General features: G+C 33.3%; 4 protein-coding genes across 6 annotated transcripts; 1 reads left to right on the top strand and 3 right to left on the bottom strand.

Annotated features, from left to right (window-relative positions):
* Nucleotides 1-1,274: 1,274 nt before the first annotated feature.
* On the bottom strand, nt 1,275-6,843 carry LOC108988411 (N-acetylglucosaminyl-phosphatidylinositol biosynthetic protein gpi1). Its single transcript, XM_018961676.2, has 10 exons — nt 6,765-6,843; nt 6,424-6,617; nt 5,477-5,869; nt 5,221-5,361; nt 5,034-5,137; nt 4,714-4,935; nt 3,394-3,888; nt 2,257-2,648; nt 1,960-2,053; nt 1,275-1,857 (listed from the first exon to the last, which is right to left on the bottom strand). The coding sequence occupies exons 2-10, from the start codon at nt 6,592-6,594 to the stop codon at nt 1,743-1,745; spliced, it is 2,127 nt and encodes a 708-aa protein (XP_018817221.1). The 5' UTR covers nt 6,595-6,617; nt 6,765-6,843; the 3' UTR covers nt 1,275-1,742.
* Nucleotides 6,844-13,504: 6,661 nt separating this feature from the next.
* Nucleotides 13,505-15,345, top strand: LOC108988406 (protein EARLY RESPONSIVE TO DEHYDRATION 15). Of its 3 annotated transcripts, none has more exons than XM_018961661.2 (3): nt 13,505-13,610; nt 14,461-14,795; nt 14,906-15,345. In XM_018961661.2, the coding sequence occupies exons 2-3, from the start codon at nt 14,486-14,488 to the stop codon at nt 15,061-15,063; spliced, it is 468 nt and encodes a 155-aa protein (XP_018817206.2). In that variant the 5' UTR covers nt 13,505-13,610; nt 14,461-14,485; the 3' UTR covers nt 15,064-15,345. The 3 variants fall into 3 exon arrangements, with proteins under 3 accessions (XP_018817206.2, XP_018817207.2, XP_018817208.2); XM_018961662.2 differs by having other exon boundaries at nt 13,508-13,610; nt 14,456-14,795; XM_018961663.2 differs by lacking the exon at nt 13,505-13,610 and adding an exon at nt 13,625-13,762 and having other exon boundaries at nt 14,456-14,795.
* A 662-nt stretch (nt 15,346-16,007) lies between these two features.
* LOC108988405 (GTP-binding protein BRASSINAZOLE INSENSITIVE PALE GREEN 2, chloroplastic) lies at nt 16,008-20,167 on the bottom strand. Its single transcript, XM_018961660.2, has 4 exons — nt 19,946-20,167; nt 18,447-19,825; nt 17,293-17,460; nt 16,008-16,650 (listed from the first exon to the last, which is right to left on the bottom strand). The coding sequence occupies exons 1-4, from the start codon at nt 20,061-20,063 to the stop codon at nt 16,297-16,299; spliced, it is 2,019 nt and encodes a 672-aa protein (XP_018817205.2). The 5' UTR covers nt 20,064-20,167; the 3' UTR covers nt 16,008-16,296.
* Nucleotides 20,168-23,003: 2,836 nt separating this feature from the next.
* Nucleotides 23,004-23,979, bottom strand: LOC108988393 (probable F-box protein At5g04010). The gene has a single exon (XM_018961641.2). The coding sequence runs from the start codon at nt 23,899-23,901 to the stop codon at nt 23,119-23,121; it is 783 nt and encodes a 260-aa protein (XP_018817186.1). The 5' UTR covers nt 23,902-23,979; the 3' UTR covers nt 23,004-23,118.
* Between the last annotated feature and the right edge of the window lie 3,771 nt (nt 23,980-27,750).

Below are 27,750 nucleotides of genomic sequence, written 5' to 3'. Positions count from 1 at the left end.
TCTCCTTGGTTTGTTAATTGTTATCATGTTACTTTCATTACTAATAGGTGAGAGAGAGAGAGAGAGAGAGAGATCAAACAAACTATCATGTCTTTTATATCGAGGAAGGCTAAATCGGTCATGTTTCTTTTAAAACAAAACAGAAACCATGTGACATGGGTAGCTTGAAAGTTATATGTGAGACTGCTTCACATGTGCCTTCACATGTCCTATAAAGTTTCCAATGCCCCTCTCTCTATACACACCTTACTACAGAGAGAGAAGATATAAAGAGAAATCATACATTCATTTCTCAGTACCCTTTCTGATTTGTCTTCATTAGAGGCAGTTGAGCAATGTAAGAGTCCTTTCAACTTAGTCTATTCCATTCCCGTGAACTAAGTTATTTGTTGTTATCTTTAGACTTCCTTTTGTAATCTTGGAAACATACGAAAAGAGAAACAGAGAGATAGAGAAAGAAAGTGCTTTGCCGGCCATCTCAACCATTTGAATTAGGTACAGTTGGCTGGGTTAGCGTTTCCTCTCGTGATCTATGTTTTTTTCTTTGTATTTTCAATGATTCTGTGAATGTTGATTAAGAAAAGGAGTTTTATTTTCTTTTTTCTTTCGTTTTTCAAGTTAAAGTAAGTATAGCTCATGAACCCCCACACCACTCAATGAAGTTTTGAGTAATTAAAATTTAGAGTGGAGTCGTTTTGGCACAATAAATTTGCATGATTATATAGCTTGATAGATACATGAAAAAAAAATAAGCATGCGACATGTGGATCAAGTTTACCTTACCCAACACCTATGGTGCAGCCACATGGTCTATAGATAAGATAGGGTTTTATCTTATTAGGTGGATTCTTCTAAATGTGAGAACAGTTTGAGGAACTCCATAGAAATGGCCATTTCCTAGCCATTTATTCCCTCGAAATGTTTGGAATGACTAGACTAGGCCGAATGTTCCTGAAAGGTAAAAATGTAAACGAATTTGGTGGACCAAACAAATAAGCTGTGACCACTAAGGGTATTGGCTTAGTGACAAGAGTCTTGTATTTAAATGGCTTGGTAGATGAAAAGTCATGCTTTCAAGTCTCTATGAGGGACTCTCCAAGGATATAGAAGATTAATAATAAGATCACGCCAGCCAAAATAAAGGGTGCCAAATTCTAGGCTTTCCCCTTCACCTTTTTTCTAACAAATTTAAACGAGAAGAGGGGAGGGGAACACTCTATTGTCATTCAATCATTTATAAATCTTCGCAGTTGCTTGGTTATGGAGTCATGATATGATGCAATTATGAAGAAGCAATCGCAGTAATACGTTTTGGTTACAAGTACAATATGTGATAAATGTTAGAGAAGGGAACCTAAACGTATTATAACAGTCAAGTATTCATCCTAAATAAGTCAAAAAAGGCTCCAACAAATGCATAATCAACCTAGAAAATATCCAATATTCTCCGACTCACTCATTCCTTTAACAAGCCAAGAATTAAATCAAGAATGGACAAACCTGCGAGCACACAAAATTCACAGTGCAACGGGAGCAGCAAAAGTTGAGAGGGGAAGAATTTAAATCAAATTAAGTGGAATTGAGTCGGTGAAGTTCTGCTATCAACCTGTTCGCCCCAAAAATAGTAATCTTTCTTGGTAAAGTCCGGATGAAGAGAATAAAATTGAATTTTTTGGAACCATATGCACACTTTCTGCTGCATGTTCATTGCCTAAGGTTTGCCAAAATGGCACACAAGGCAGTCATGTTCTGCTGCACGCAAGAATTGAATCATAGCAGAGATACCAATACTCTTTGTAGGGGATGAACATCCATGGCAATGGCGAAGGAAGAGCTGTACCCAATTTATATGCAACCCTGGAAGAAATATAAATGTGCAAGAGAGAGAGTGGAACTAAGTTCGAATCTTCGTAGCTATGAAATGACAGATAGATGGGTACATAGACATAGGAGACGTACCTTTTCCCAGTCAGGACACCGTGAATTGCTTTTGCTACAAAAGACCCAGAAACCCCAGAAAATATGTTTACATAATGAGGCAAGACCAGTTCTCCTGCAATATATTATCCAGTTATAATTAGCACAAAAAATACCACATTCATAGCTGTGTGTGAGGGAGACACAATATTTCAAAAAAATATTTGAGGGAGATAAAATCATAAAATATAAACTTGTATACATGTATGTGTATGTAGCGTGCCTGCAAGTATGTTTCTTTGGCAAATGTATCATAAACAATATAGCCAAAGGCCTCACCTATACTTAAGAAGTTGCTGTGGAGAAGTGAAACCAGAATGCTAGATTTCTCTCCACTTTGATTCCTCTGAAGATTCGCAGATGAAGAATTGATTAGATTACTCTGACAAGATACAATTTCAAACCATATCCCAGACGGAAATCTTCTTTGCCTCACCAACCAAAGGAAAATTTTGATAGAAGGTGTAGCATAAATAAAAGAGATAATGACTTCAATCAATATACAGAAAAGGCTAATGGTTGTGTTCACAATACTAAAGAAGATGTAGAAAACAGAAGTTGTTGGTAATAGAAGTAAGAGCAGTGTAAACAGAAGAGATCCAACAACATGCTGCTTCACAGTGTAGTCGTAGCTATCTAATCTCTGACGAAGAGGGTTCCACTTTCGACCCCTGCAAAAGAATCAGCAATAGCATGAACAACTTGAACAAGGAAAAAACAATTCATCTACTGAAATATGAGGTGATGAATTTAGAAAAATTCATGAACGTTTGACTTCTAAATCTAGCAATGAAGCAAAGAAAAAGATATTTCGGCCTCCAAAGACTATTGAAATGTAGCCAAGTGCACAATACCAGTACCTTCGATAGTCACCCTCTTAATTTTCTAAGTGTATTGTTCTTTCATTAAAAACTCACGGTAAATCCCTTAAAGGCATTTCTCTTGGAATGTATCAAAGCAGGCCTAATCCAGAGCACAACATATAGCAACTGGACATCCACTCTTTGTTGATCTCTTGAATGATATATGAAACAAAAATTGCATCTTTTGGGAGAATATTACCGCTTAAAGTTAGCACTCTTGTCAAAATGTGAATGACCAGAGATGTGCAGGATCAAAATTATTCTCACATAGCAATGACCAACCCTCTCTAGCACTTCCATATTAGAACTCAAGCATTTTTAAATTCATGACGAGGAGAAAATCCTCTTTTTAACTTAATGACCACTACTTTTTAACCTCATCTGCAAGTAAACTTAATAGCCAACCTTCTTTTATCTTTTTTCTTTTTTGGTCTTTTTAATGCTTCTAATTGATTTAATAGAAGTTCATGCCTGTTACAATAGCCTGGTGGAGTTTTGAACCTTTTGAAAGTTGTAAAAACGAAACAAAGAAAATGGAGTCACAAGGTGATACCTGAAAAGGCGCCATAAAGCTGCTAATGCCTGTATCTGCGTCGAATATATTAGTGAGAGCAACCAATGAAGTGACGACACATGCAAAGCTGATAGTAAAAGTATGTCTATGATCAAAGCAGCAGGAATCGTCATCCCAAAAAGAATTCCTGATATTGCAAGTCCTTTAATGATATGAATGGAAAGGAAACCCACAAAGCCCCAGAGGGTAGACCATATTTGGATTGCATTGAGAGAAATCATGCCAAGAACTCCCGCCAGTTCTGTGTTTAACTTGAAACCAGCAGGGACTCCCATTAACCAAACGCAACCTAACCGCAACAACTTGTTCGTAATGTCATTGGCAAAGTTCATAATCCACAAGCAAGCAGATTCAGCATTGTATAACAGTGCCAAACCAATAAAGTTTCCCAAGAGAACATCAAGAGCTATACTTGACCAGATGGAATGCTTATGTAATGCAGCTTTCTCCGCAAATTCAACGGATGACAGAGACCTTACAAATTAAAAACCCCAATTAATGAGTTGAGAAACAAAGGAACCTACTGCAAACAATGAATACAAACAAGAAAAATATAAGCTTGATTTTTAAGTAATTGAGAAATTTTATCTAAAAATGCAAAAAGGTCTAGCCCAAGTACATATGGTGCATACAAGAGGAACACCTAATTAGAAAAAGAAAAAATGTTAGCCGGATTAAGAAGGAAAAGCATAGAAATTTCCTTCAAGATCTCGTAGGATTAAAATAACAACCTGGTCAGTATATTGGGCCATTATCACCCCAAGGCGGGATACATTTCAATCTACCATCTATTTTTTTTTTTTTTTTTATATAACCGTGGGTGTCTAGGCCAGCTTGCGCACCTCGATTAATCTCATGGGGCCCTGAAGTTAACGACCAGGTAAACTTTCAGTGGCCCTAAGGGGACTCAAACTAGTGACCATTGGGGAGCAAACCCAAGGCCAGACCAGCTGAGCTACCCCTCAGAGTTAATTGAATTTAAGTACATTAGTAAAACTTAGAGATTCTTTCCTCTTTGGCCCCGCTTTTCCCATCCAGGTTGAAGCTGATGCTTAACTTGAGTATAAAAACCATATATAGTCTTAACCTTGTCTATATTTATCTCATCTTCTGTTTGACTTACATCTGGCCTTTTACAATTAAGCAGATCGTAGATTGAACTGCAGAAATCAATTGATAATCAAAATGGTTGTAAACATAACATTAAGTTCATATTTATAAGTTATTTATGATCAACTCGAGTAAACCTAATGTACAAATCAACATTTCTCAAATATTCGTCGCAAAACCTTATCTTACCTCAGGCCAGTTTCTTGAAGGAAGATTGGCCAATACAAGATCTGACAACAGCGGATTCGTGTAATTATCCATGTAGACCCGAATATCTTTGCTAATGTAACATAAATCCATGATTGCAATCCATAGCTCAATAGGCTATGGAGAAGCTGAAGAATGACATAAAACAAAGTTGACAGCGAAGCCGTGGATATTGCAATTACTTGCCACATGAAGGTAATAAACCTGAAAAGCCACAACATAGGTCATCAAATATTGCAGACCAAAGTGGGATGGAAGAAGAAAGAAGTTGGGATGCAGGATTAGAGTCGTGAAGTGAATACATGCAAACAATGGAAAACCGAGCAAGGGATCTCCCAGGAGCAACAAGTCTCTCGAAAAATATGTTTGCGGCAGCAGCACTGTTAATTGCCAGAATTACTGTATCCTGTACATAAAGAATAGAAAATGAATATTAATAACAAGGCAAAAGATCTAAATGCACAAAAAGAAATCTTGAGATCTTTTTACCAAATCAACTAATGGCTGCTTTTGGTGAAGCTCGTCAACCCACTTGGGTTTCTTCAAAGGAGCTTTCACTTGCTCAGATGAATCCCAAAAATGCAGTGAGAAATGGTGACCACCATATGAGGGAGTTTCATAGAATATTACCTATATCGTTCAAAGCAAAGAGAGGAGATGAATCACAACCAACAACTAAGATTCAGTGGAAGAAAGGCAGGGAGGGGGAGAAAGCATACAGTAGAAGCCGTTATGACTTACATACGTGGATATCAGACTGAAACACTACTTGTCCATTCCAGTGAATGTGATGTAATTTAGGAATCCAATAAATTTCTTCACCGAACTGTTCCTGAGAGTAATATGCCAGCAGGATCCAATTACAGTTTCCGATAGAAGCTTGTGTACATTGCTCTAGTGATCCATCAAGTTTGTGGCACCCACGAGTCCATCGTCCATAGTCTTGTCTAAATGTCCCTCTATTGTTCAGGAGACAAGCATTGCCACAAGTTGAGGAATTCCTTTGATCTTCTGTAGTTCCAGAGCTCAACAAATGGGCAGTACTGTGAAGATCTACAGCATGCTGGCCGAGTATAGAGAGTGTTGAATTTTTCTGTAGAAACTTGGGCATGTTCGCGTTTGTTTCACGTAGGATCCCCTGATAAAAAGAAATTCTGGCCGTAAATTCACTAGCCATGATCAAAAAGTTTCAACTAGCCAACTTAAAAAATAAAAAGATTCAAGAAGTCGCTATGGTTCCCCGAACAAAGGCAACCTTCATTCTGGAGATGTTACATACCTAAATATCAATTCATGCAAAACAACCCCCATATATCAAAGCACGGCATTAATGTTCATTAAAACGAGAATGAAATGCGTGGCACCAGCGCCTTGAACAGCTTTATATCGCCGAGTGTTGGAAAGATAAATTAAGCAGTCACTCTTAAACGTAATCTGGCATTTTATGGCCAACATTGATCTACAAGTTTTTTCGTATGACAACCCAACCACGAGGGAGGGCGCCCTTTGCTAAAACAGTAAGCCACTCAGTGGTAGGTGCATACGAAGATGGTAGTGTTTCTTTAAGTTACACTTTCGCAATGTCAGAACAAAGATAAAAACCAATTGACAAATCTAAAGAACAAATTGCATGTGATCGAGAGTAACGTGTTCTATATGCGAGGGAATAATTCAAACGTTTGAGTGCTATACCTCGAGGTCGGACTGGTTATGTGAAGAAGGGACTTCACTGCTCGCGAAAGCTACTACAATGTCAAGAGAGGCCGAAGAAGAAGAAAGAAACCATCCGAACAAGAAATTGGAAGATAGAGGTTCACTTGATGACAGCTGCTTTGGCCACCAAATCCTACACTTTCTTCTCATTTTTACCTCATGATTGTGCCTTCCTGTTTAATGTTAAATTAAACCAGTAAGAGACAGATAAAAGCGGAGAAGAAATTGAAATTCGATTTGGCAAAATCAAAGATAGCCATGCGTAACTGCGTTTGTTTTGGCCGTGTGTAGTGTGAGAGAGGGAGGGAGAGAGAGAGTACCAAATGGAGGAGAGGGCTGCCATGACGGGAAATCTGGAAGCAAATAGCGAGCAGATTCGCGGGTGCGTGGGCGAGAATTTCAGGGACGAGATAAACGTTGCGTTTTGTTCCATTCTTATTGCCTGCTTCGGGTTTTTTTTTTTTTTTTTTTAACTGTTGTATCTAAAAAAATTTATACACAAATAATATTATTAATTGATATAATTTTATCTTATCTATTAAATCTACTTTACAATAAAAATAATTTAATAATTTAACGAACTGATGTAGTATCATTTTTCTTAAAGAATATAGAGAGCTTCGAGGAAAATGGAGAAACAATGTCTTTAATATTTATCATATGAATAAATTAGGATCTAACATTTCAATTTGCATTTAGAATGAAAAAAACAAGAAATGCATGCCCTATAAAAGATTGTGAAAGAAAGTTCTTTTTTTATATAGAGTGGGGGCACGAACCTGATTATTCCATTTAAAAACCAGGTCTTATATCACTGATTTAAATGACTTTAGCAATTATGAAATAAAGTTTAAATTTACAGAGATTTAGTACAGTATTAATTATATTGTAAGACTTTTTTTTTTTTAATTAGTAAAGCTCTTTTTATTATAGAGTAACTCAAATTAATTAATTAATTCACGTCAATTTCTATACTTCCTTTTGTACGACTTATTTGTAAAGATATATGCGTGAAACGGATTTAACATTATTTTTATTATTTTATTAATCCTGTAAACTTGTTAAATACTCTTTTTCTCGGCATTTTACATCGAATTAACAAGTAAATGTCAAATCACAGTGATTGTGAGACTATTACAAAAATTATGTATTTATAATGAATCACGATCATTTTTGTCTAAATTCTAGAATCTAGAGCAAACGAAATATATAGGAAGAGCCTGTAACATTTATTCAATATGTAACATTAATCGGATAGTCAAGCATACAACAATAAAACATATATTTGAAGAAATAAACTCCAAAAGAAAAGATAATATATAAAAATACCTAAATGATATTATGAAAATTTAATTAATAGCTTAAAAATAAAGATATATATTAATTGTAGATATAAACTCCATAAGAAAAGTCCACTGAATAAAAAAAAAAAAAAAGTGTCAATAGACCACTCTCGGGACCTAATCTTGATGAGTTTAGCATTATTGCCAATAAAATAGACTTGAATTGCAATGCTCCAACTTTAATTACGATGTTAATATCCATTTAATTACACGACGTGTCTTATGTAGTCAAGGGAATAGATGATAGATAGCCAAGTACTCATATCTAGCAGCTATCCCATCGATGAAACTTATGCCATACATGCGTGAGAAACAAACACACTCCATTCAACTCCTCACTTTTTCAAGAAGAAACGGCACTTCATTATGGCAGAGAGCTTTAGGTATGGCCCTACTCGGCTTTTGCTTTTTGAAAATTATAGGGGACCCAGAATGATGTCCCTATTTTGACCAATATTGTGTTTTTTTTTTTATTTTTATTTAATAGTTAAGGAATGAATTATTAATAATTTATTTTTTAAAAAAGTATTTTTAAAATAAATTTTAAAAAATGTATTTACATTATGGGTACAATGTAGGGCATCATTCTCGACCCCTATCATTTAAAAAAGATAAAATATATTTACAATCGTAAATTGTATAATAAGACTGTACAACAAACATGATAACTAATCGGACCGACTTAGATCGGCCGGTTGAGCTCGGAATCAGCCGAAACCGATGAAGAATCGGTCGGCGTGCGGTACAAAATTGAAAAAACCAATATCGACGTCAGATTGAACCTGGTTCCAACCGCTGAACCAGTCAACTAAATAAATTAACTTTTTTTTTTTTTATATACTCTATGCTCAAAACGACGTCGTTCTACTTAAGTTTAAGTGTAACAGCGTCGTTTAATCCTATAGTTTTGTTTTAAATACGATTGAAACGACGCCATTTGGTAATACACAAAACAATGTCGTTTTATTTATAACGTATTAAAACAAATAAGTAGAAAGACGCCATTTGGTTTTGGCGTCGTTTCGATATCAATCTGTATTCTTCCTCACGTCTAAGTTCTCATCCTCTCTCTCTCTCTCTCTCTCTCTCTCTCTCTACTCTCTCAGACGAAGCTCGGTCTGAGAACTGACCGTGAACCACCACAAAAATGAAGCATTGGCTAGTGTTGGCGTTTCTCCTCCCCATCGATTGGTTTCGGCCGATTTTCTCTCCAAAAACTTAAGGGTCGGTCGGCATCGATTTTGTCCAAAAATCGTGTCGAATGGGTCGGTTTTCACCCTTATTGTGTAATCGTAACGTAATTATTTTGAAAAATTTAAATAAAACATGGGACTCATATAAAAAAAATTAAATTTTTAATAGTGGATCACTCTTTTTTAAAATGATTATACAGCGTTTACGCATTTTATAATTTTAGGTAGAATTAATCTTTAAAAAATAAGGGTTCTTTTTTTTTCTCTTTTGTTTTATGGGTAGTTGGTGCTTAGGCTGTCTTGTTTAGGCTTATTCAATGTTGTTTGAACTTTGGAGCCTTGTCAATGCTGAACTAATCTCTGTTCTGTTTTGGCTTATATATTTCTCAAGCTGTCTCCTATTTTAGTTTTTTGAACTTTTGAACAACCGGGTAGCTAATGTTGATTAGGCCCAAGACTAAAGCCTTTTACAAGGAAGCTAACGTCGAATTGGGCCGAAAACCCTTGAAACTTCTCTGCTTGATATGCATCTTCATTTTGCTTAATCGAAATTATATACTAAGGAGGAATCTCACTCGTAAAAAAGATCCAAGGGTGGTAATTAGTATTCGTATTCTGTTAAGTCACGGATACGTGATTATATGGATTAATTTGAATCCGATCCGTTAAATTATTCAGATTAGATATTCAAATCCTAATATGATCAATTTATATAATGAATCGTGTCGTGTCACCCGTTTTGATTAATTTAATAATTAATTAAAAATTAATCAACACGACACAACTAATTTATACCTATTTTATATAAATGAGTTGAACTAACATGCATAACTCATTTGATTTGATTAACAAGATTTAACATAAAAATATATATTTGTTAGTAGCTACAATATTTTAAAAAAAAGGACTACATATTAATAAAAAATATCAATATTTTATAACATATAATAAAACTAATATTACAAACTAAATAATAAAAAATATGAACATAAGTCCATAATTACAATTTCAACAATAAAAATATTATAGTATTAAGAAATCTCAATATTACAATCTAATAGTAATAAAATTATAATTTTCAAATAAAATTTAAACAAATTATTATAGTTTGATTTTTGGATAAGTGGATTAACCCGTTTATTGATCATGTCTTAAATGATCAATCCGTTTTGATCTAAATCAATTTATATCAAACATAAACTCGTTAATTTGATATCGTATTCATGTTAAGCTAGTGGGTCATGTCACGTATTGTCATTTATAAAAAAAATATTACAGGAAATAGAGGAACATGGCACCCATGTTCATCTGTATTGAGGCATGGCCGCACGCGCTGACCAAAGTGGTGGTGTAGTGGCGGAGGAGTTGGATCTACGGATAACCAAACCGATGGATGTGCATGTGACGCTTAAATGTGGTCACTGGTCAGGCAACAACAACATATCAAGAGTAGATTCGTCCAAAAAATAGGAGATCAAACAAAAGGGAAAAAAAATAAAAAATACGAAGGATGCTGCATTGCAGTGCATGACTGCCATGAGTCATGAGTGATAGAGGTGGTGCTTGATAGCCCGGGACAGTCACGACTCGATGGAAATCAATTGTCAAGGATTTTTTGATTTTAAAATATTTGATGGTGATGACTTCGAGAGTAGGATACGTACGCATCAATTACAATTGAAGAATAGTGCATCTGCCATTCAAATTTTAAAATAAAAATAACAAAAAAATCATAAAAAAAAAGGTAGAAAATAGTAAGAAGAAAGCTAAATGAAAAATATTAAGCTTGGATTGAGAGGAGTTCTTAATTTATTTTATCTAATTATTAAAATTTTTATATAAAATCTAATAATTTTTTAAAATTTTTAAATAATAATAATAAATAATAATATTTTATTAATATTTTATTTAATTATTAAATTTCATCTTAATTTATTTTATTTTAATTTATTATCCAAATTTAATCTTATAAAAATAATATTTATAATCATAAAATAGAAATTTAAAAAAAATTAAATAAATGATGAAAAAGGATGAAAGGGAGAAATCCCTCCCACGAACATTATTTGTGAGGAGGGGCGACTTTTTTGAAATGGACAGCCAGAGCAACCCATCAAGAGTTTTGGCCTTATCACTCTGTACTGACATATCATCATCAAGAGAAATGATAGTCACGTGTATATAAATATTATGTAATTATTTTTAAAATAATAAATAAAAAAATAATTTTTTTTAATAATAAATCTTATTTTTTAAAATAATTACATAATATTTATTCACTTCATACACTCTACGACGACTTTAACATTACTCTTTTAACTCCATCTCTTTAATACGTGCCACGTAATACATATAAATGCATAATATCCTTTGAGGAGCCAAAAGGATACCCAAGTTGAACAGTTTTTGGCCAAAAAATCCAAAAATCAGGCCTCTTGTTTTGTCAACAAGAAGGACGAGGCATTTTCGATGCCAACAAACTTGGCAACGTCACATTTCATAGTAAGTATTCATAATATATACACGTCTATGATTGATTGTTCGATCGTGCAGTCTGACTGGGAATTGCACCAACTTGCATCTATACTTAAAATGTTTATTTTACAACCCTCAATTCTTTTTGGGTTACAAATCATAAAAAGCCACCCATACTCAAAGTAAAAAATAAAAATAACCCGTTTGAATCGAAAAATTATTTTAATTCATCTCATCATTATAATTTTTTTAAATAATTTTTTATTTAATTCATTTAAAATCATTTCATTTAACTTTCAATCCGACTAAAGGGTGAAGCTAAGATATTCCCTTGGGTTTTATGGGAAAGTTATGTCGTTTTTAGTTCTTAGATTTTGTATGTTTCGAGTAAATACAAGTAAAACTACTCCAGAATCCAGATAGAAACGGTCGTTTTGGCTTGGAATATGTGCTCTTCATATTTGTTAACATTCATCCAATTTGGTTGTTTCCTGGTAATTTCGTGGCATGTGAATACAAGCAAAACGACCCTCATTAAGACACATCACATCTGTCCAATTGGGTCAACTAGGAACTTTCCAAGAAAATTTAAAGGAAGAACAATGTTTTGTTACTCTGTCTCGCACATATATTTTTTATTTTTAAAGATTAATTTTATCTCTAAAAAAAATTATAAAAAATTATTTTTAATGAAGAAATTTGCACAAGTTAAGATTTATACGAATTAAAATTCTTAACATATTAATGACAAAGAAACACAATAATAAATGAAGAAAAAAAATGTTATTTTTACACATAATTGTGATATTTTTAATATTTTCGATTAATCCTTGAAAGTGGGTCCCATATATAGGCCATAAGAATGATTATGAGGGGAAGGTATGATTAGGGGGATGTGTGGCTTTTGGAAGGCAGGATATTATCGATATCTATATAACGTGGTATCATCATTCATGCTCCTAAATATATTTGGAGAGATATCGAGATTATATAAAAATAAATTTATATATTGATATAATTTTATTTAATGTGTTAAATTTATTTTATATTAAAAATAATTTTATAAACTAATACTGGGTGACGTTAATTTGTAAATATTTTTGTAATTCCTGCTTAAGTATTTCTCATATTTAACCCCACCGAGTCACCGACCACCAACACTCCATGTGATTTACGCGCATTATCGGCCCCATTCACGACCTAAACACTGGCCCACCACCACCTCCCCCTCCTCAAAGATAAGACCCTCTACTTGGCGATATCCCATTGGCCATTGATTTTATTAAATCATTTCTCTTCGCTCGTCGATTCTCGCAAAAGTCAGTGTTAATCGCATGCCTTGGGCCCCGCATTCCTTTTTTTTTTTCTTTTTTAAATGTATTTAAAACATGGACCATTTCAAAGTGGCACGTGTACTGTTTGTTCAATTATCCAGCCACGTCACCTACGATTCTTTTCTTAAATATATATTATTTTACTGTTTTAATTTTCGATTCCAATACAAGAAATTCTATTTATAATTTTCAGTACAGATTGCGTGTATAATTTTATTAATAAATAAAAATAAAAGAGAAAAAAATTATTTTAAAAAAAATTATTATAATTTTAATTTTTTTTAAATATAATTATAAACTTAAACGCATATATATGGCTCATGACTCCATTATTAAAATTTGAAATTATAGAATGTATAAGGGTTGTTTATTTTTTTAAAATATTAAATAAATATAAAATTTATATAAAAAATTAATTTTTAATAATATTTTACTCTTTTTTTTTAAAAAAAAATAACGATACTTACAAGGGCGTAATTCATTTTCTAATATTAATCTTTCAACACATTTTCTGTATAATTGTAGAGCTGTATAAACAGAACTGCATTCGGTCAAAAGCAATAATGAATAAAAATCCATGTGGCAAACGATGACTGGCATCTTACAGGGCAGGCCGTATAGTACATATTAGTGGGCTGGCTCGGATCATCCGAACCTCAAACGCGTAACTCCGAGCCAACGAGGCTCGGACCTCCCGCCCTATATAATAGCGGCCTGTCTATCTTCATAGCTCACGCGTCGCACGTCTCGCTAGCTGGACGACAAAATCTTCAATTCAAGAAAGATAAGGGAGGGATAGAGATATTTTCTTCGGTCTGAAGGTAATAATAAAAACGATCTCCTCCAGTTTCTGTTCGTTCCGCGCAAAGAAATATGAGTATTTTATGTCTTCTTAATGGAAAGATGTGACGGAACTTTTGACGATCTGTTTGGTTTCCGAGAAGCAAAGGAAAATAAAGGAAAATTGGAAATTGTAGCTTCCTCTCTTTTACCTTTTTGTTTGTTTCAATATCTCCGTTCTTTATCAGAGACTAAACGAACTGTCATAACCTTGACGGTTTGGATCGATTTAATAAATTTGAAAATTTTAATTGGATAATTTGTTTGCGGGTATGACTGATTTCTTTTTCTCGGTCTGGCTGAGTTTTCGGTTTTCTAATTTCGAATATGTTGTAAAGATAAATATATTTTCTTTATTGGTATTCCGTCTCATCATGCTCAGTGATCTGATGGAAAGATTGTGGCTTTTGAACCCTATCTGATCAACGGCAACGGTAAATTTGGTTATCTTTGATATTCTATGGGTCTTAAAACTTATTAAGCTGATGATTTTCCAAACTTCGATGCGAATGCTATTTGATAGTGAAAATTTTAAGTTTTCATCTGATTTGCTATTGAATCGATTTTGTGCTTCCTCAGGAATTATTTGTCCCGCTTATAGCCGATTCTTTCATAACTTTTAGTGATTTCAGTTTTGGGGAAAATGGTTTCAGTATGTGATGAATTGTTACCCGAATAAGAATATGAGATTTTAGTTAGGAACAGCTGCAAATAAAAGTTGCGTTCATATTTAGGATAGGCAGGGCTTGAGTCCTGTAGTGCTTTATTTTCTGGTCATGGACCCTGCTTCTTGATTTTATTTATACCAATGTTCTGCTGACTTTAGTACAGGAACGCTTGGAGGTGATTGAAAAATATGGCAATGGTTTCAGGAGGAAGGTCAACATTGAACCCTAACGCCCCTCTTTTCATTCCTGCTGCTTTCCGCCTAGTGGAGGATTTCTCTCCGGAATGGTGGCAGCTGGTCACAACCTCCACATGGTACCGTGACTATTGGCTCAGCCAGCATCAGGGTGAGGATGGTTTCTATGACAATGCCGAGGATGATTTTGATGGCATCAATTTAGTGGATTTGCTACCGGAGACTTTTGAATTTGATGATGGGGAAGATTTTTCGAATATTGAAACTCAGTTCGATATGTATAGCCCGTCTTTTGAACAGAAAGGTGCACAAATAAATATTGTAGCATAGCTGTTGAAACTAGTTTGTAATATTCAAAAACCCTGTTGGAGCATTTGATTGACTTGTTTCACCATATTTGATTTGGAATGATAGGCTTTGGAATGAGTGCTGAGGCACTGGTGAAAAGTCTGAAATCTTTGGATGAAAGAGGAGGTCCCAAGTCCCCAGTTCAACGTTCAAAGTATTCAGAGAAGCCAGCCAAGTACGTGAACCCAAAATGCAGCCCCCGACGCATCCAGCAGCCTCGTTGAAAGGGAGCAAGCTTGATGTGATATTAGCTTCTTGTAGTTCTTTATGTAGTATCCAAGCAAAGTAATGTTTCGCATTTCGCTTTCTGCAGCTTCTGTATAGAGCAAGGTTGCAACTCTTTCGTCCATCCTTGTTCATTCTCGTTTCTTTGTACGGTTTACTGTAAGCTTACCAACAATTCTCTTGGAATAGAAAATGTGAAAAAAAAACGTAGAAATTGTAACGAAAGAAGAAAAAAAGAGGTTATGTTTATCACGAAACGGAGCTTCTTTTTTCCTGCTGCTCTTCAATTGTGTTTGAATTCTCAAGCTAATTTTTGCTCCTAACAATCCACATGGATGGATCAAACCTAATTTGAACTGGTTGCGAAAAGTGTTGGATCCAGCTACATATAGCCATATATACCATCTAGCTGGATGCTGTGCATGAATAAGATGCTGTATATAAGTGCCCGGAATGGGTGTCTTCCAACAAATGAATTCTGATTCTCACAAAAAACAATTCTAGAATTCTGGATTCCCAATAAATCTTTTCAAATCTAAGTGCCCGGAATCAGATGCCTTCATTTGAATGAGCTGCTGGGGATCTGATGGGTTGTCTATTATAGTACGATTACCTTTTTCTCACATTTCCTTTTAGGTCGTGGATGAGTTGAGTTACATACTTGCACGAATCTCCAAAATGAACACAAGTGGCTATTTCTCTCGAGAAAATCAGTCGAGAAAAAATTAATATACAATGCATTTATCTCGTAAGAAGCAAAGACTCATGCTCTGCATGCTCTTTTTTTCCCGAGCAGATTCACATTACATTTGCCAAGAAGAAATACTACTGTCTATTCATCATAATTTTAACCAGCATCCTTCTATAACCTCCATACGTGACATCGATTTATTGATTTGTTATTTTTCACCAACCTATCAATCATTTCATGAACGCCAGGAAATTATAAAACGATGATTGTTAAACTGATATAAAATACACTTGATTTCACTGTCCATCAGTTGAACAAGAGCACCGTTTAGACTGGCTACTATGAATGTGGAAAACATTACATACTTGCAACCCATCTGACAAAAAGCTGGATGCTCGAAAACCTGAAAAAATGGAAGCCTGGAGAAATTTTTTCCTAATCAAAACGATGGCCTAGATTTTGGAAGCCTGGAGCATGATTATGTTACTGACTGGAAAAGTATCATATCAATTGTGCTTTTCTTTTTCTTTCTTTATTCTCTTCAAACAGATGCATCTGAAAGGAAATCTGCACTCACTTCTTGAAGCCTTTTCTTTTTATGAACTTGAACTTTGGTTTGGCTGGAAGCACCATCAGTTACTGCCTTTGGTAGCCAAAACCCAGGCTTCTCAAGAAATGGCGCTCGGTCAAGAACCAAAGGTTCTCTTAGGGTTATTTCAATGCCATCATATGTCCACAATGTCAAGGTTGCTTCCCCTTTAAGACCAAAAGAGAACCATCCTAAACCAGCCACTGCAATGTCAATACTATTCACATCCCAACTTCTTCCGGACACTTTGACTTCCCTCTCTTCCCATTCACCTAATTCAGAAGCACGTTCCATGCCGATCGGAGGCTGAGACCAGAAAAAGGCCAAATAAAGTAGTTATACAAACAATACAAATTATAAGAACAGCACTCACATTTTTTGGAAAAAAATGTCTAGAGAAAGTAATTGCAGTTCGTTTTCCAAGGCACTCAAAGTGAAAATCCATCACCTAAAAAGAACTGCCAACTCGTCCCTCTTCCCCAAGGAAAATAATGTTTTATCCATAAGATCCCCAAAGTAATTTTTCACCAGTAACAGCAAAAAAGAAACTGATAAAAACAGCCAAAAAATATTTTACACGGCCTAGTTTCATTGCAGGCATAAATACATGTCAATATTTTAAGATGTACTTGCCTCTAGATAACCTTTCAAGGAGACTAGAGTTTGGGAAAAAAAAAAGGTCGTATATAAAACAAGGCAATCTGTAGAATAGATAGTTTGTGATTTTTCTTGCATAAGTGCTGTGAAATGGCCTGCCATCATTGGATGAGCCAAGACAGACAATTCAGACAACTGTTTTAGAATTATCATTTGTGATAAAGGTCTAAGCTTAATTGTGAAAGCTGGCTCTGTAGTGGAGACCAGAGCCATATACTGCTTGGGAAACTATATGCTGCGCTACATGTGTCATACTGCTAGTTGTTGTACCGTTTGGATAAAAAATTTTACCTGCAACCTAACACCGACATGGTTTCTCCAAATCTCATCTGCGTTTTCTATCTTTCCAAAGTGTAGAGAAATATTTGGAGAAACCCAAATTGTGACATAAATTGTTTCCACAGAAGCTTGAGTAAGATCTAGCCTTGTAAGACCACCAACATGTATGGCTTGGCCAGCCTGCAAATATTAAATATGCCAAGACAATTAGATCCAATAGCATCATAACTTTGATATAATTATTATGTTCAACAGACATTGCACATTCTACACTAATTGATAATAAAGCTGACAGTACACAAAGATAAATGGATCCCATCCACCTTAAAACACAAATGGAATTTACCAACACAGCTGATTCAACTGTTGTACAACAGGAACTCATTCAATATAGTTAAAGCATTTGAAGCAATGTACATACTAGGAGAAAGAAGAGAGAAACGAATATCCACCATCAACATGTAATATCTATCTTTTCCCTTGCTTCCCTGAAATATGTTTTTCCCCCTACATGCCTCCGGCTGGTTCTAGGATTCATGTATTACTAGACAATCGCACATCAGAATCTGATGGGATGAATTCTGATTCTAGCTTCCCACTCGAATTACAAACGGTGATCACAGCCTATATATATTTAACAGTGCTATTAAACAACAAGAGTATTTTTTTAGAGAGATGTTTGATCTACACACATATCTTACACAAAGAAGTTTACACATTGACGTGGTTTAATGTGATCCATCCGATTGTAAAGCTCTTTTTATTGTAAAGTAGATCTAACGTATTACATTAAATCATGTCAGTTTGTAAACTTCCTTGTGTAAAATTTGTGTGCGTAGACCTAACACTTATCTATTTTTTAATAAGTATTAAACAACAGGGATTTCAAAAGGACCAAATTTTAAATGGGTCAAGTTTATGTTTATCCAATGATAAGTTGATTCTAATATGAACTCATTTGGATATCAACTGAAACAATGCACACTCAAATGTCCGATTCTTAACATTCAACGATTTGTTTCACTTCCAAGAAGTTTCATCCACTAGACCGCTATAAGTACTTAGTTGAAATATGCATATAGTACATCAGAACATATCTAAACATAGAAGCCTATCTATGAAGGTGTATGTCAGAACATTTACGGCTACTGTAACAAAGAGCTTGCCTTCATTCTATAAGTCCGAGGTTGTAGCTGCTTCCTTATTTCAACCATTTTCTGCTCCTCACGGTCCAATCGCATGGACATTAAATATGGATGTAGAAGCCCAGGTGTGTCAAACATTTTAGCCTTGGCTGATAAAATCCCCCCAATTCTCAAGATGCCAAGAGTTGTTCCAGGGACTGGAGCTTCCGTGAGCTTTGTAACTTTTGCACCTTCTTTCTTTGCCAATGCATTGACTAGAGTAGACTTGCCTGCATTCTGAGCCCCAATTACCCACACATTACCTCGAGGACCAGCCAAATTCTTGATGAAGGACAACAGATTCCTCACACCCATATCCTTAAGGGAACTAACCAAATAAACGCCGCTTAGCTTGAGTGCACCTCCAGCCCTAGCACGATGCCGAACCCATCTATCTAACCTGGCAGGTGAAATTTGCGATGGAAGAAGATCAACCTTTGTAGCCACAAGAACAAGTTTTGGTGGCTTTTTGCTAAGTTTGAGGTCGTCTTTGGCTCCTTCCAATGCCTTAAACAATGATTTTGCCGCCCGTTTAGGGAAAGAGCCATCAAAATCAACACAATCAACAACCATAACCACTATAGTAGCATTGCCATTCCCAGTGGGTTTCATCAGCCGGGTAGCGATCAACCTATCAAAATCAAAATCGGGTATCAAGTTTTCGGCTGTTTGGTTCTTCACTTGCCCATAATTCCTCAATGAATGACACCGAGCGCACACTGTAACCTCTTCTTTCTCTTTATGAACCTCCCTAGCCATCCTCTTCTTCTCCGCTTTTGACACCTTCTTCTTCTTTGCCTTTTCGATTGTATCCTCGTTAATATTACCATAACCGACCCCCGCCGGCGCAAATCCATCCAGATCCGACTTATCCTCTTCCTCGTTTAACTTAGCTTCCCACTCATCGGAATCCCAATCAAACTCATCCGCCGTTCCAAAATCACCTTCTCCCTCATCACTCGCCTCAAACTCATCCTCAATGCCATTAAAAAAGCCCTCTTCCACTTCTTCTTCTTCTTCTTCTTCTTCTTCATCATGTTCATTATCCAAAGCTAGGAACTCACTCACCATACCCTCGTCACCCCCCGAAAATTCTGTTTCAGCCACACACCTTCGTTTATAGAACCCAGGAAGGTTTGGGTCCTTATCTTGCATAAAGACTCCACAACCAGGACAGATAGGCCCGTAGTTCTCATCCTCATCTCTTCCCTCGCTCAAAACCGGGTTCCTGCCGCCTTTTTTAAGCGTAATTTTCCCACTAACTTTCTGGGTTGTTTCAATACTTGTTTGGTTATGCTTTACTGCTAGATTGATAAACGAAACTTTCTTGGTCTGTATTGTGTTTGTCCCCATACTCAAACCTGATTAAAAAGATAACGATATAGGAAAGTGGGTATGGGTCTAAGTTAAAGTAGAGGAGAGCAGGAGAAAGTGAAGGAAAACGGGGAGAGAGAGAGAGAGAGAGAGAGAGAGAATTTTACCTATTAAAAAACGACTATCTGTAATTGGTTGCTCTTGTATGATGCTGCTGCTGAAACTCTTCGAGCTCAGCTGGGCCGTGATGGAAGGGAGTTTAACTGTGGATAGCAAGACAGCCATTTCTTCGGCACCGGGAATGGTACCGTATCACTCGCACATATACACAGGAAGAGAACGAAGGAGACCGGAAAGAATGGGAGGGATCAGACTATGCTGTGATTGGATTTTACAATTAATAATAATAATTAGTTTATAATCTGAGCTGTGCGCGGTTTTACAGTCTGAGCCCCCAGAAAGATGACCCGTCCTCCCCAAAATGTCGGCCTAGTCCATCCTCTTAAGGCCCGTTAGGGATAGCTGGATCGCCCGGCCTAGTAGTTGCCACTCCATAATTCTTTTTTTTCTTTTTTTTTTCAATGCGTTGACAAACTCGAGTGTTGAAACATACTCTTTTGTTGTAAGATTTAGGTCGGATAGGATAGTCTGAGATAATTTTAAATAATAATTAAAAATAAAATAAAATATTATTATTATTTTAGAATTTAAGAAAATTGAATTGTTTATTATATTTTATGTAAAAATTTTAAAAAATTATAATAATAAAATGAGATGATATAAAATAAAATCGTTACTATATTCAAAATGGGATTTTAGTGCTGAATTAAACATATTTTAAATTGAATTGATACAAAAAAAAGAATCCCCACATCCGAACAAGATGGGCTGGAAGCCGGAAGAACGGAGCCCAATCTAAATAATTAGGGTCTAAATATATATGATTGGAGAAACTTGCCAAAATAGGCATTTATTTATCCTTCTCCAATTTGTTAAATTATTTTCCATTGTATTTAAAAGGCCTGTATGCATGATGGAAAATGATAGGAATCCTAATGGGAGCTCCCGCTCCTTTTTTTTTATAGGTTTTTTTTTTAGTAATTAAGAAAATATTGTTTAATAATATTGTAACTTTTTTTTTAAATATTTATAAGTGTTAAAAAAATAATATAAAAAAAATTACTTAAGTTTTTTTTTTCTTTTTAATTTTATTTTGCGTCCCTAGCATTGTTCATGCATGAAAATCGTTAAGACATTAATGAAATGAGTTGAGATGACTTGAGATGAGCTGAAATGAGTTGAGATGGATTGTGAATAGTAATGAGATGAGTTGTGAATAGTAGTGAGATTTGTGAGTTAAAGTTACTGAATAGTAATGAATAGTAGTGAGATGAGTTGAGATGAGTTGAGATGAGCTGAGATGACTTGTGAATCCAAACAAGCCCTTATAAGTCGTCAGAATTCCAAAACAAGTCGTCATCACTACAAGAAATTAAAATAGTTTTTTGCATCTAAGTAATTCATATTAATTACTTAGCATTCAAATAAGTCGTCAGAATTCCAAAACAAAAGGCATAAACGGTGCTTCGCATTTTCTAATTGTTTTCTGATGTTAAGGGTCTAAGCTCATCATCACTACAAGAAATTAAAATAGTTTTTTGCATCTAAAATATTTCCGTCCCTTTGAAAATCGATGCAACAATAAGACATTTGCATGGATTTTAAAGTGATCGCTAATTTTTGAAGCAGTTGGTGCCGAACGGTTATTCGAATAGTTATTATAGTTTTTGCATCGAAATTAGAGCGACGCAAAAAGAAAATATTTATGTCATTTTTAAAGTGGTCACTAATTTTCGACGCAATTAGTGCCGAACGATTATTCAAATAGTTATTACAATTTTTTCATCTACATTTGAGCGATGAAAAAAAAATATTGTGATGCAATTTGTATTTTTTGCATCCGAATTAGAGCATACAGAAACAAGACATTTGCGTTGTTTATAAAGTGGTCAATAATTTTCGAGGCAACTGGTGCTAAACGATTATTCAAATAGTTATTACAATTTTTGCGACACAATGTTAAGTTTTTGCATCTAAATTTGAGTGACGCAAAAAAAAAAGCTTAATGTGGTGCAATTTAAATTTGTTGTGTCTAAGAGCATTCTCATTGGATTAGTTAAAGTTAAAGTACATTTTTTATGAATGCAAGATGAATTTAACATTTAGCTATTGCATTCACATAAATTTTTACATTGGAATAGCTATTTTTTCATTATATGACAATAAAATAATATAAGATGAATTTAACTTTGACTATTCACATCAAATCTCCAAATTAGATTATTCATTTATTCATTATATAGTAATGAGTAATTAATAATTTTTTAATTTGTTTAATTATTAATTTATTTTATTTTATTATATTTTACTATTCATAATATTATATATTAATTAGTAATTGTATTCTAATTATATTTTTTCAATTATCATTTAAAATGGATAGATAAATAATTGATATTAAAAGGAGAGAGAAATAAATCATATAAAAGGAATTTGATGAATGAATAGTGTGTTTCAAATTTAAAAATTAGTTTAGATATTACTGTAACTATATTCTAAATATTTGGAATATAGTTAATTCAATATAAGCAATTTACTGACCTAATAATTAAATTTTCATTGAATTTAACTTTTAACTAATCCAATAAAAAATGCTCTAAGCCGCGCAAAAAGAAAACATTTGAGGTTTTTTTAAACTGGCTGTTAATTATTGACGCAACTGGTGCCAAATGATTATTCGAGTATTTATTGCATCTTTTGCGGCACAATTATAAGTTTGTTTTTTCGTCCCAATTCGAGTGATGCAGAAAATAAAATTTTTTGTGTTGTAATTTGAATTTTTTGTGCATAAATTAGAGCGACGCAAATGGAATGGGTCATTTTTAAAGTGGTCGCTAATTGTTATAATTCTACGTACAACTATAAAATATATAATTATTATATAATTATTTAAAAAAAAAAGTGAAATTTAATATTAAAAAATTAATTTTTTTTTGTAAATTTTATATTTTATTTATTTTTAAATTTTTTCAAAACGACTATAACAATTGCAAATATATTTTTCTTAACTTAACCATCTAATATTCTAGATCGTGATCGTTAATTTCCCAACTGAACGATCCCGCTCATTGAAGATTATATATGAACATTGCATAAAAAAAATATGATCAACCAAAAAAAGAAAAAAGTGCTTATAAATTCGATCCCATATATGCATCCATGTTAATAAGAACAAAACCCCACAAAAAGGGTCTGGATCGACCGTGTCGTTCCAAATGCTTTACACATCAGACGGAACAAGAAAATGCTGCAGATACCTTAGACCATCGTCCATATTTACGTACCTCCAATTTACTATACTCAGAATCCCCACACTCACCTTCTCCGCCCTAACCTTCCTAACACCACCGCTCTCCGATCTCCTCCCACAAAAACCCAACTTCACATCCGCCACCATGCCGCTCGCCACCTCGCTCGAGCAACACCCCGGCGACGGTAGCTCCTCCGAGAACCACCCTTCCGCCCCCGGAGAAAAGCTCACCTTCCCCTCGCAATCCATCATCGTAAATATCCCTCTCCACCCTCTCAGTATTACGTTCCACGTGATTTTCACGTCCCCCAAATCATCGAACATCGACGCGGGACTCTCGTAGTTCACATCGACATCGAACTTGAACACCCCGCCAGGATCAACTTGTAGTTCTTGGCCATGTTTCTCCAGACTCGCGATGTGAGATGTTCTGGTGCGGATGTTGATGGCGAAGATGAGGCTGTCAAGGGAAAGCCGTGGCTTGCGGGGGGTCTGGAGGCGGCGCCTGGCGGCGGTGTGGCCAATGGCGTAGAGACGGTGATACGGGACAGTTAAGTCGGTGAAGTGGATGTCGGACAGGGAAGGGAAATGGGTGTTGCACAAGGGTTTCCAGAGGAGGTCTAAGGACATGGAAATGGTCCATGACTTGCATACACAGGAGGCTATGGCTAGGGTTCTGGGGTCAAGGTGGTGAGCAACAAGAGCAAGGACTTCCCACGGTGGTGAGATGGTGGCGGAGGATGTCAGAGACATGGAACTTGCTCCGGATTTGAATTTGAAAATTGAAATAAGAAAACAATGAAGTAGGTATTTGGGCGCGACAGAAATGAGCGGTTTTGTGTGGATGTATGTATCGAGATAGAGACGGAGGTGGGTTTCGGAGGAGACTACGCGTGTTGGACAAGGGCATTTGGCATGGCCAGGAGTTGCCACGTAAAATTGAATGGAGCGCGGGCGAAGCGTCAGAATGGCATACACGTGACAGCCTCAGGTCGACACACGTATTGATGACACCCGTATTGACGTGCATAAATGTTTTGGATTCCGAATAAATATACTTAAGAGCAGATTAGTTAAAAATTAAATTTAATGAGTATTTAATTATTAAAAAATAAAATATATTCACATTAGATTATTTAAAATTTAACTACAGTAATTTTTATTTTTTTTTTAAATTTGAAGATTACTATACATATATCAAATATATATTTTATTAATTATTTCTCTCTCTTTCTTTCTATCACATATTTTATCACAATTAATATATTAATTTGATTTGGTGATATATTAATTTAATAAGAATATTATTATTAATTAACATATAATAAATAGAATAATAAAAAATGATAAAATTAAATAAATTAATAATTAAATGTATAATTGATAAGAACTAAAATAAAATTTATCTTATATTATTTTATTATTATATAATGAAAAAATAACTATTCCAATGTGGAGATTTATGTGAATGGAATAGTTAAAAGTCAAATTTATCTTACATTCATCAAAATTATCTTTTAACTTTGGCTAATTCAATGAGAATGTTCTAAAGGCTTGTTTTTTTTTTAATGATTAAAAAAAAAAATTTTAATGATATTGTGAATTTTTTATTTTTTTAAAAAATGTTTATGATGATTAAAAAAATATATTAAAAAAATGAAGTATAAAGTTCAGGACATTTTTTCGGGACAAAACTTCGGGTCCCGTAGCACTACTCATTGATGTGGGTAACTGTTCCTAACTTAATTTCAAGGACAACACTACAGCCCTGCTGGGATGTAATATTATTTTACATGTATTTTTTATATAAATTTTTGAATATTTTTAAAAAATAAAATAAATTTAGAATATTATTAAAATTATATTTTTTTAATCATAAAGTAAAAAATATATATATAATATTATTAAAAAATACTTCATTAATTACAAAGTAAAATAAAAAATCATAATATTTTATTTCATGATTAAGAAAATATTTTAAAAAACACATAGAAATACACTTGTTAGACCCAGCGGAACATCTAGCATTTTTCTAATTTCAATCGTATAAGATTTAAATATATAAATTTTATGCATTTTTTTTAAAAAAAAATGTAGAAAAATATTTGTTTAGTGGTATCTATTTTTTATAAAAAATTTATGCAAAACTTATTTATTTAAAATTTATATGTAATATTACTCATTTTAATTTTCACGTCCACTATGACAAGTATTTGCTTTTTTTCTTTTACTTTTGAGTGTTTTATCTCAGTTTTTAAACGAAGATTTATTTTATTTCAAACATATTGTATTTGTGCACGCGTCACTTATGGCGATAATATTTGTCTTTCTTTCCTACGAGCATATACATGCTCGTGGGGTTAGAACCTATTTTCTCGTATTAAGTTGAAATAAATTTAAAAAGTGAGTTCTAAAAGTTCTAAATTATCGTAAGAAGTGCGTGGCATTTTTTTTTTTTCTAATTTCTACTATTTATTGTCCAATATCTCAAGTGAGAGAGGTTAACGATTTATATATATTTATTGTTATCCATATAAATATTTTGGATATTATTAAATGAATAATAAATAATATTGAATCATTTTTATATATCTATTTATTTTCTATTTGAGATTATCAAATTCAAACCAAAACTAAAGGATTTTTTTAATATTATCAATTGAAAAAATATATACATCATCTTAATTTTCATCATTCCATAACGTGACGTTAGATTATAAGTTCGTAAGTAAAATATAATAAATAATTTTCAATTATCTAATACCATATAATGAGACGATAAAATGATGATAAAAATTAATATGATGAATAATATTACTCTTATCAATTAGCTTAAACATGTTATTTTAATATATAATAACTTATCTAAGGGATTTGTGGTATAATTGGAATGAGATGATGTATAATGAAAAATCATCCAAGCAGGTTTGGGAGGTGGGATGAGATACAAAATTCTCATATCATCATTATATTTTTTTTAAATTCCTATATAAAATATAATAAACAATTTAATTTTTTCAAATCCCAACACAATAATAATATTAAAACATAATATTTTAAACTTTTAAACAAAATATAAAAATTTCATCTCACCTCCCAAACCTACAAGTGCCTTGTTGGAATTACGGTAGAAAATAGTGTTTTCACAATAAAACTTTTAGCTGTAGGCATTTATTAAAAGAGAACTGTTACAGATATAAAGAGACTACACAAAAGTAAACCTACAAACTGACGTGACATCACGTGATATGTTAGATCTACTTTACATTAAAAATAACTTTACAATCTGATGTATTGCATCAAGCCACATCAGTTTGTGAATTTTTTTTTGTGTAATTATTTTATAGCTAAAGTATTTATCTTATTAAAAAGTTACACTATTATTTAAAGAAATATTCGGTAAACATGCACTTAAAAGTACTTTTAAAATTAATTACGGCAGTTTTTAAAAAATGTAAGATTATTTGTAGGATATTTTCAACAAAAGCTTTATTTTTTTAAATGGACTTTCAACATTTTTTAGGCACTTAAATAACCTAAACATATAATTTTTTCTTAAAAGATCGTTTAGGCTGTTAAAAACACTTTTTAAAATTTTAAACTCGAATCCAAAGAAACTTAGATTAAGTTTGGATAGTAAGTTGATATAAAATAAATTGAGATGAAAGTTGAATATTGAATAAAATATTATTATAATATTATTTTTTAATATTATTATTATTTTAAAATTTTAAAAAATTGAACTATTTATTATATTTTGTGTATAAATTTATAAAAATTATAATAATTAGATAGATGGGTCGAGACTAACTCTCAATCCAAATCGAGCCTTAATCACCATCTCTTTACCTGACATTATATGATTGGATGATAAATAATAAATTATAAATAAATTTCACATAATTTAATATTATATTAAAAAATAATGAAATATGATGTATAAGACATGCGTAAGACATAACATTTGTACATTCTTCAAGGAAAATGCTAAATGTATTTGAAAAAAAACTTACAAAAATTTATATATGTACATGGCTTTTCACAAGTTTTTTATTTTCTCTTGTTTTATTTATTTTTAATAAAAATGATGTAAATGAGAAAGGCACGTGGGTATATAAATTTGAGTTTTGCTATACAATTTTCACTATATTCTATATTTTATATTTTTTTAAATTTGTTAATATTTTTTTTAAATTTGTTTTGAGTTTATTATTTTTTAATTATTTCAAAATTTATATTCATTATTCATATAATAAATATTTGATAAAAAAATAAAAATAAAAAATAAAATAGAGTCATCATTGCCTTTTTTTTAAATACTGAATATAAGAATGAAAATTTTCTCATGAATCAAAATTTATTATCTCACATCTTATATTCTATAAAAAATATCTCTATATTTCATTAAAAAAAATTAGAAACATGAAATGTGAAAATAAATAATAATTAATGTATAGTATTTATCTAAAAATATCTTTTTGCGGGAACACAAAATTCACAAATTTGAAAGCGTTGTAAAATCCGGCAAAGAAAATTGGAAAAGAGTAAGGTCAAAAAGCATATTTTAAACATACTTACGAAAATACCCTTCGTCCCGCCCAT

This window comes from Juglans regia, chromosome 3 (genome assembly GCF_001411555.2).
Source record: "Juglans regia cultivar Chandler chromosome 3, Walnut 2.0, whole genome shotgun sequence".
NCBI classification, from domain to species: Eukaryota; Viridiplantae; Streptophyta; class Magnoliopsida; order Fagales; family Juglandaceae; genus Juglans; species Juglans regia.
The sequence above is the reverse complement of the archived record's forward strand: the minus strand, read 5'-3'. Positions and strand labels throughout refer to the sequence as shown.

What these genes read in the sequence shown, in the direction of transcription:
- LOC108988411 (XM_018961676.2), bottom strand. Translation starts at nt 6,594, where the DNA reads ATGAGAAGAAAGTGTAGGATTTGGTGGCCAAAGCAGCTGTCATCAAGT. An exon ending in TGTTTCAGTCTGATATCCAC is followed by an intron (nt 5,362 to 5,476) that starts GTATGTAAGTCA and finishes TGAACGATATAG; the next exon opens with GTAATATTCTATGAAACTCC. An exon ending in AGCAGCCATTAGTTGATTTG is followed by an intron (nt 5,138 to 5,220) that starts GTAAAAAGATCT and finishes CTTTATGTACAG; the next exon opens with GATACAGTAATTCTGGCAAT.
- LOC108988393 (XM_018961641.2), bottom strand. Translation starts at nt 23,901, where the DNA reads ATGTCTCTGACATCCTCCGCCACCATCTCACCACCGTGGGAAGTCCTT.
- LOC108988405 (XM_018961660.2), bottom strand. Translation starts at nt 20,063, where the DNA reads ATGGCTGTCTTGCTATCCACAGTTAAACTCCCTTCCATCACGGCCCAG. An exon ending in CTCGGACTTATAGAATGAAG is followed by an intron (nt 17,461 to 18,446) that starts GCAAGCTCTTTG and finishes TAATATTTGCAG; the next exon opens with GCTGGCCAAGCCATACATGT. An exon ending in ATGTCGGTGTTAGGTTGCAG is followed by an intron (nt 16,651 to 17,292) that starts GTAAAATTTTTT and finishes TTCTGGTCTCAG; the next exon opens with CCTCCGATCGGCATGGAACG.
- LOC108988406 (XM_018961661.2), top strand. Translation starts at nt 14,486, where the DNA reads ATGGCAATGGTTTCAGGAGGAAGGTCAACATTGAACCCTAACGCCCCT. An exon ending in CCCGTCTTTTGAACAGAAAG is followed by an intron (nt 14,796 to 14,905) that starts GTGCACAAATAA and finishes TTGGAATGATAG; the next exon opens with GCTTTGGAATGAGTGCTGAG.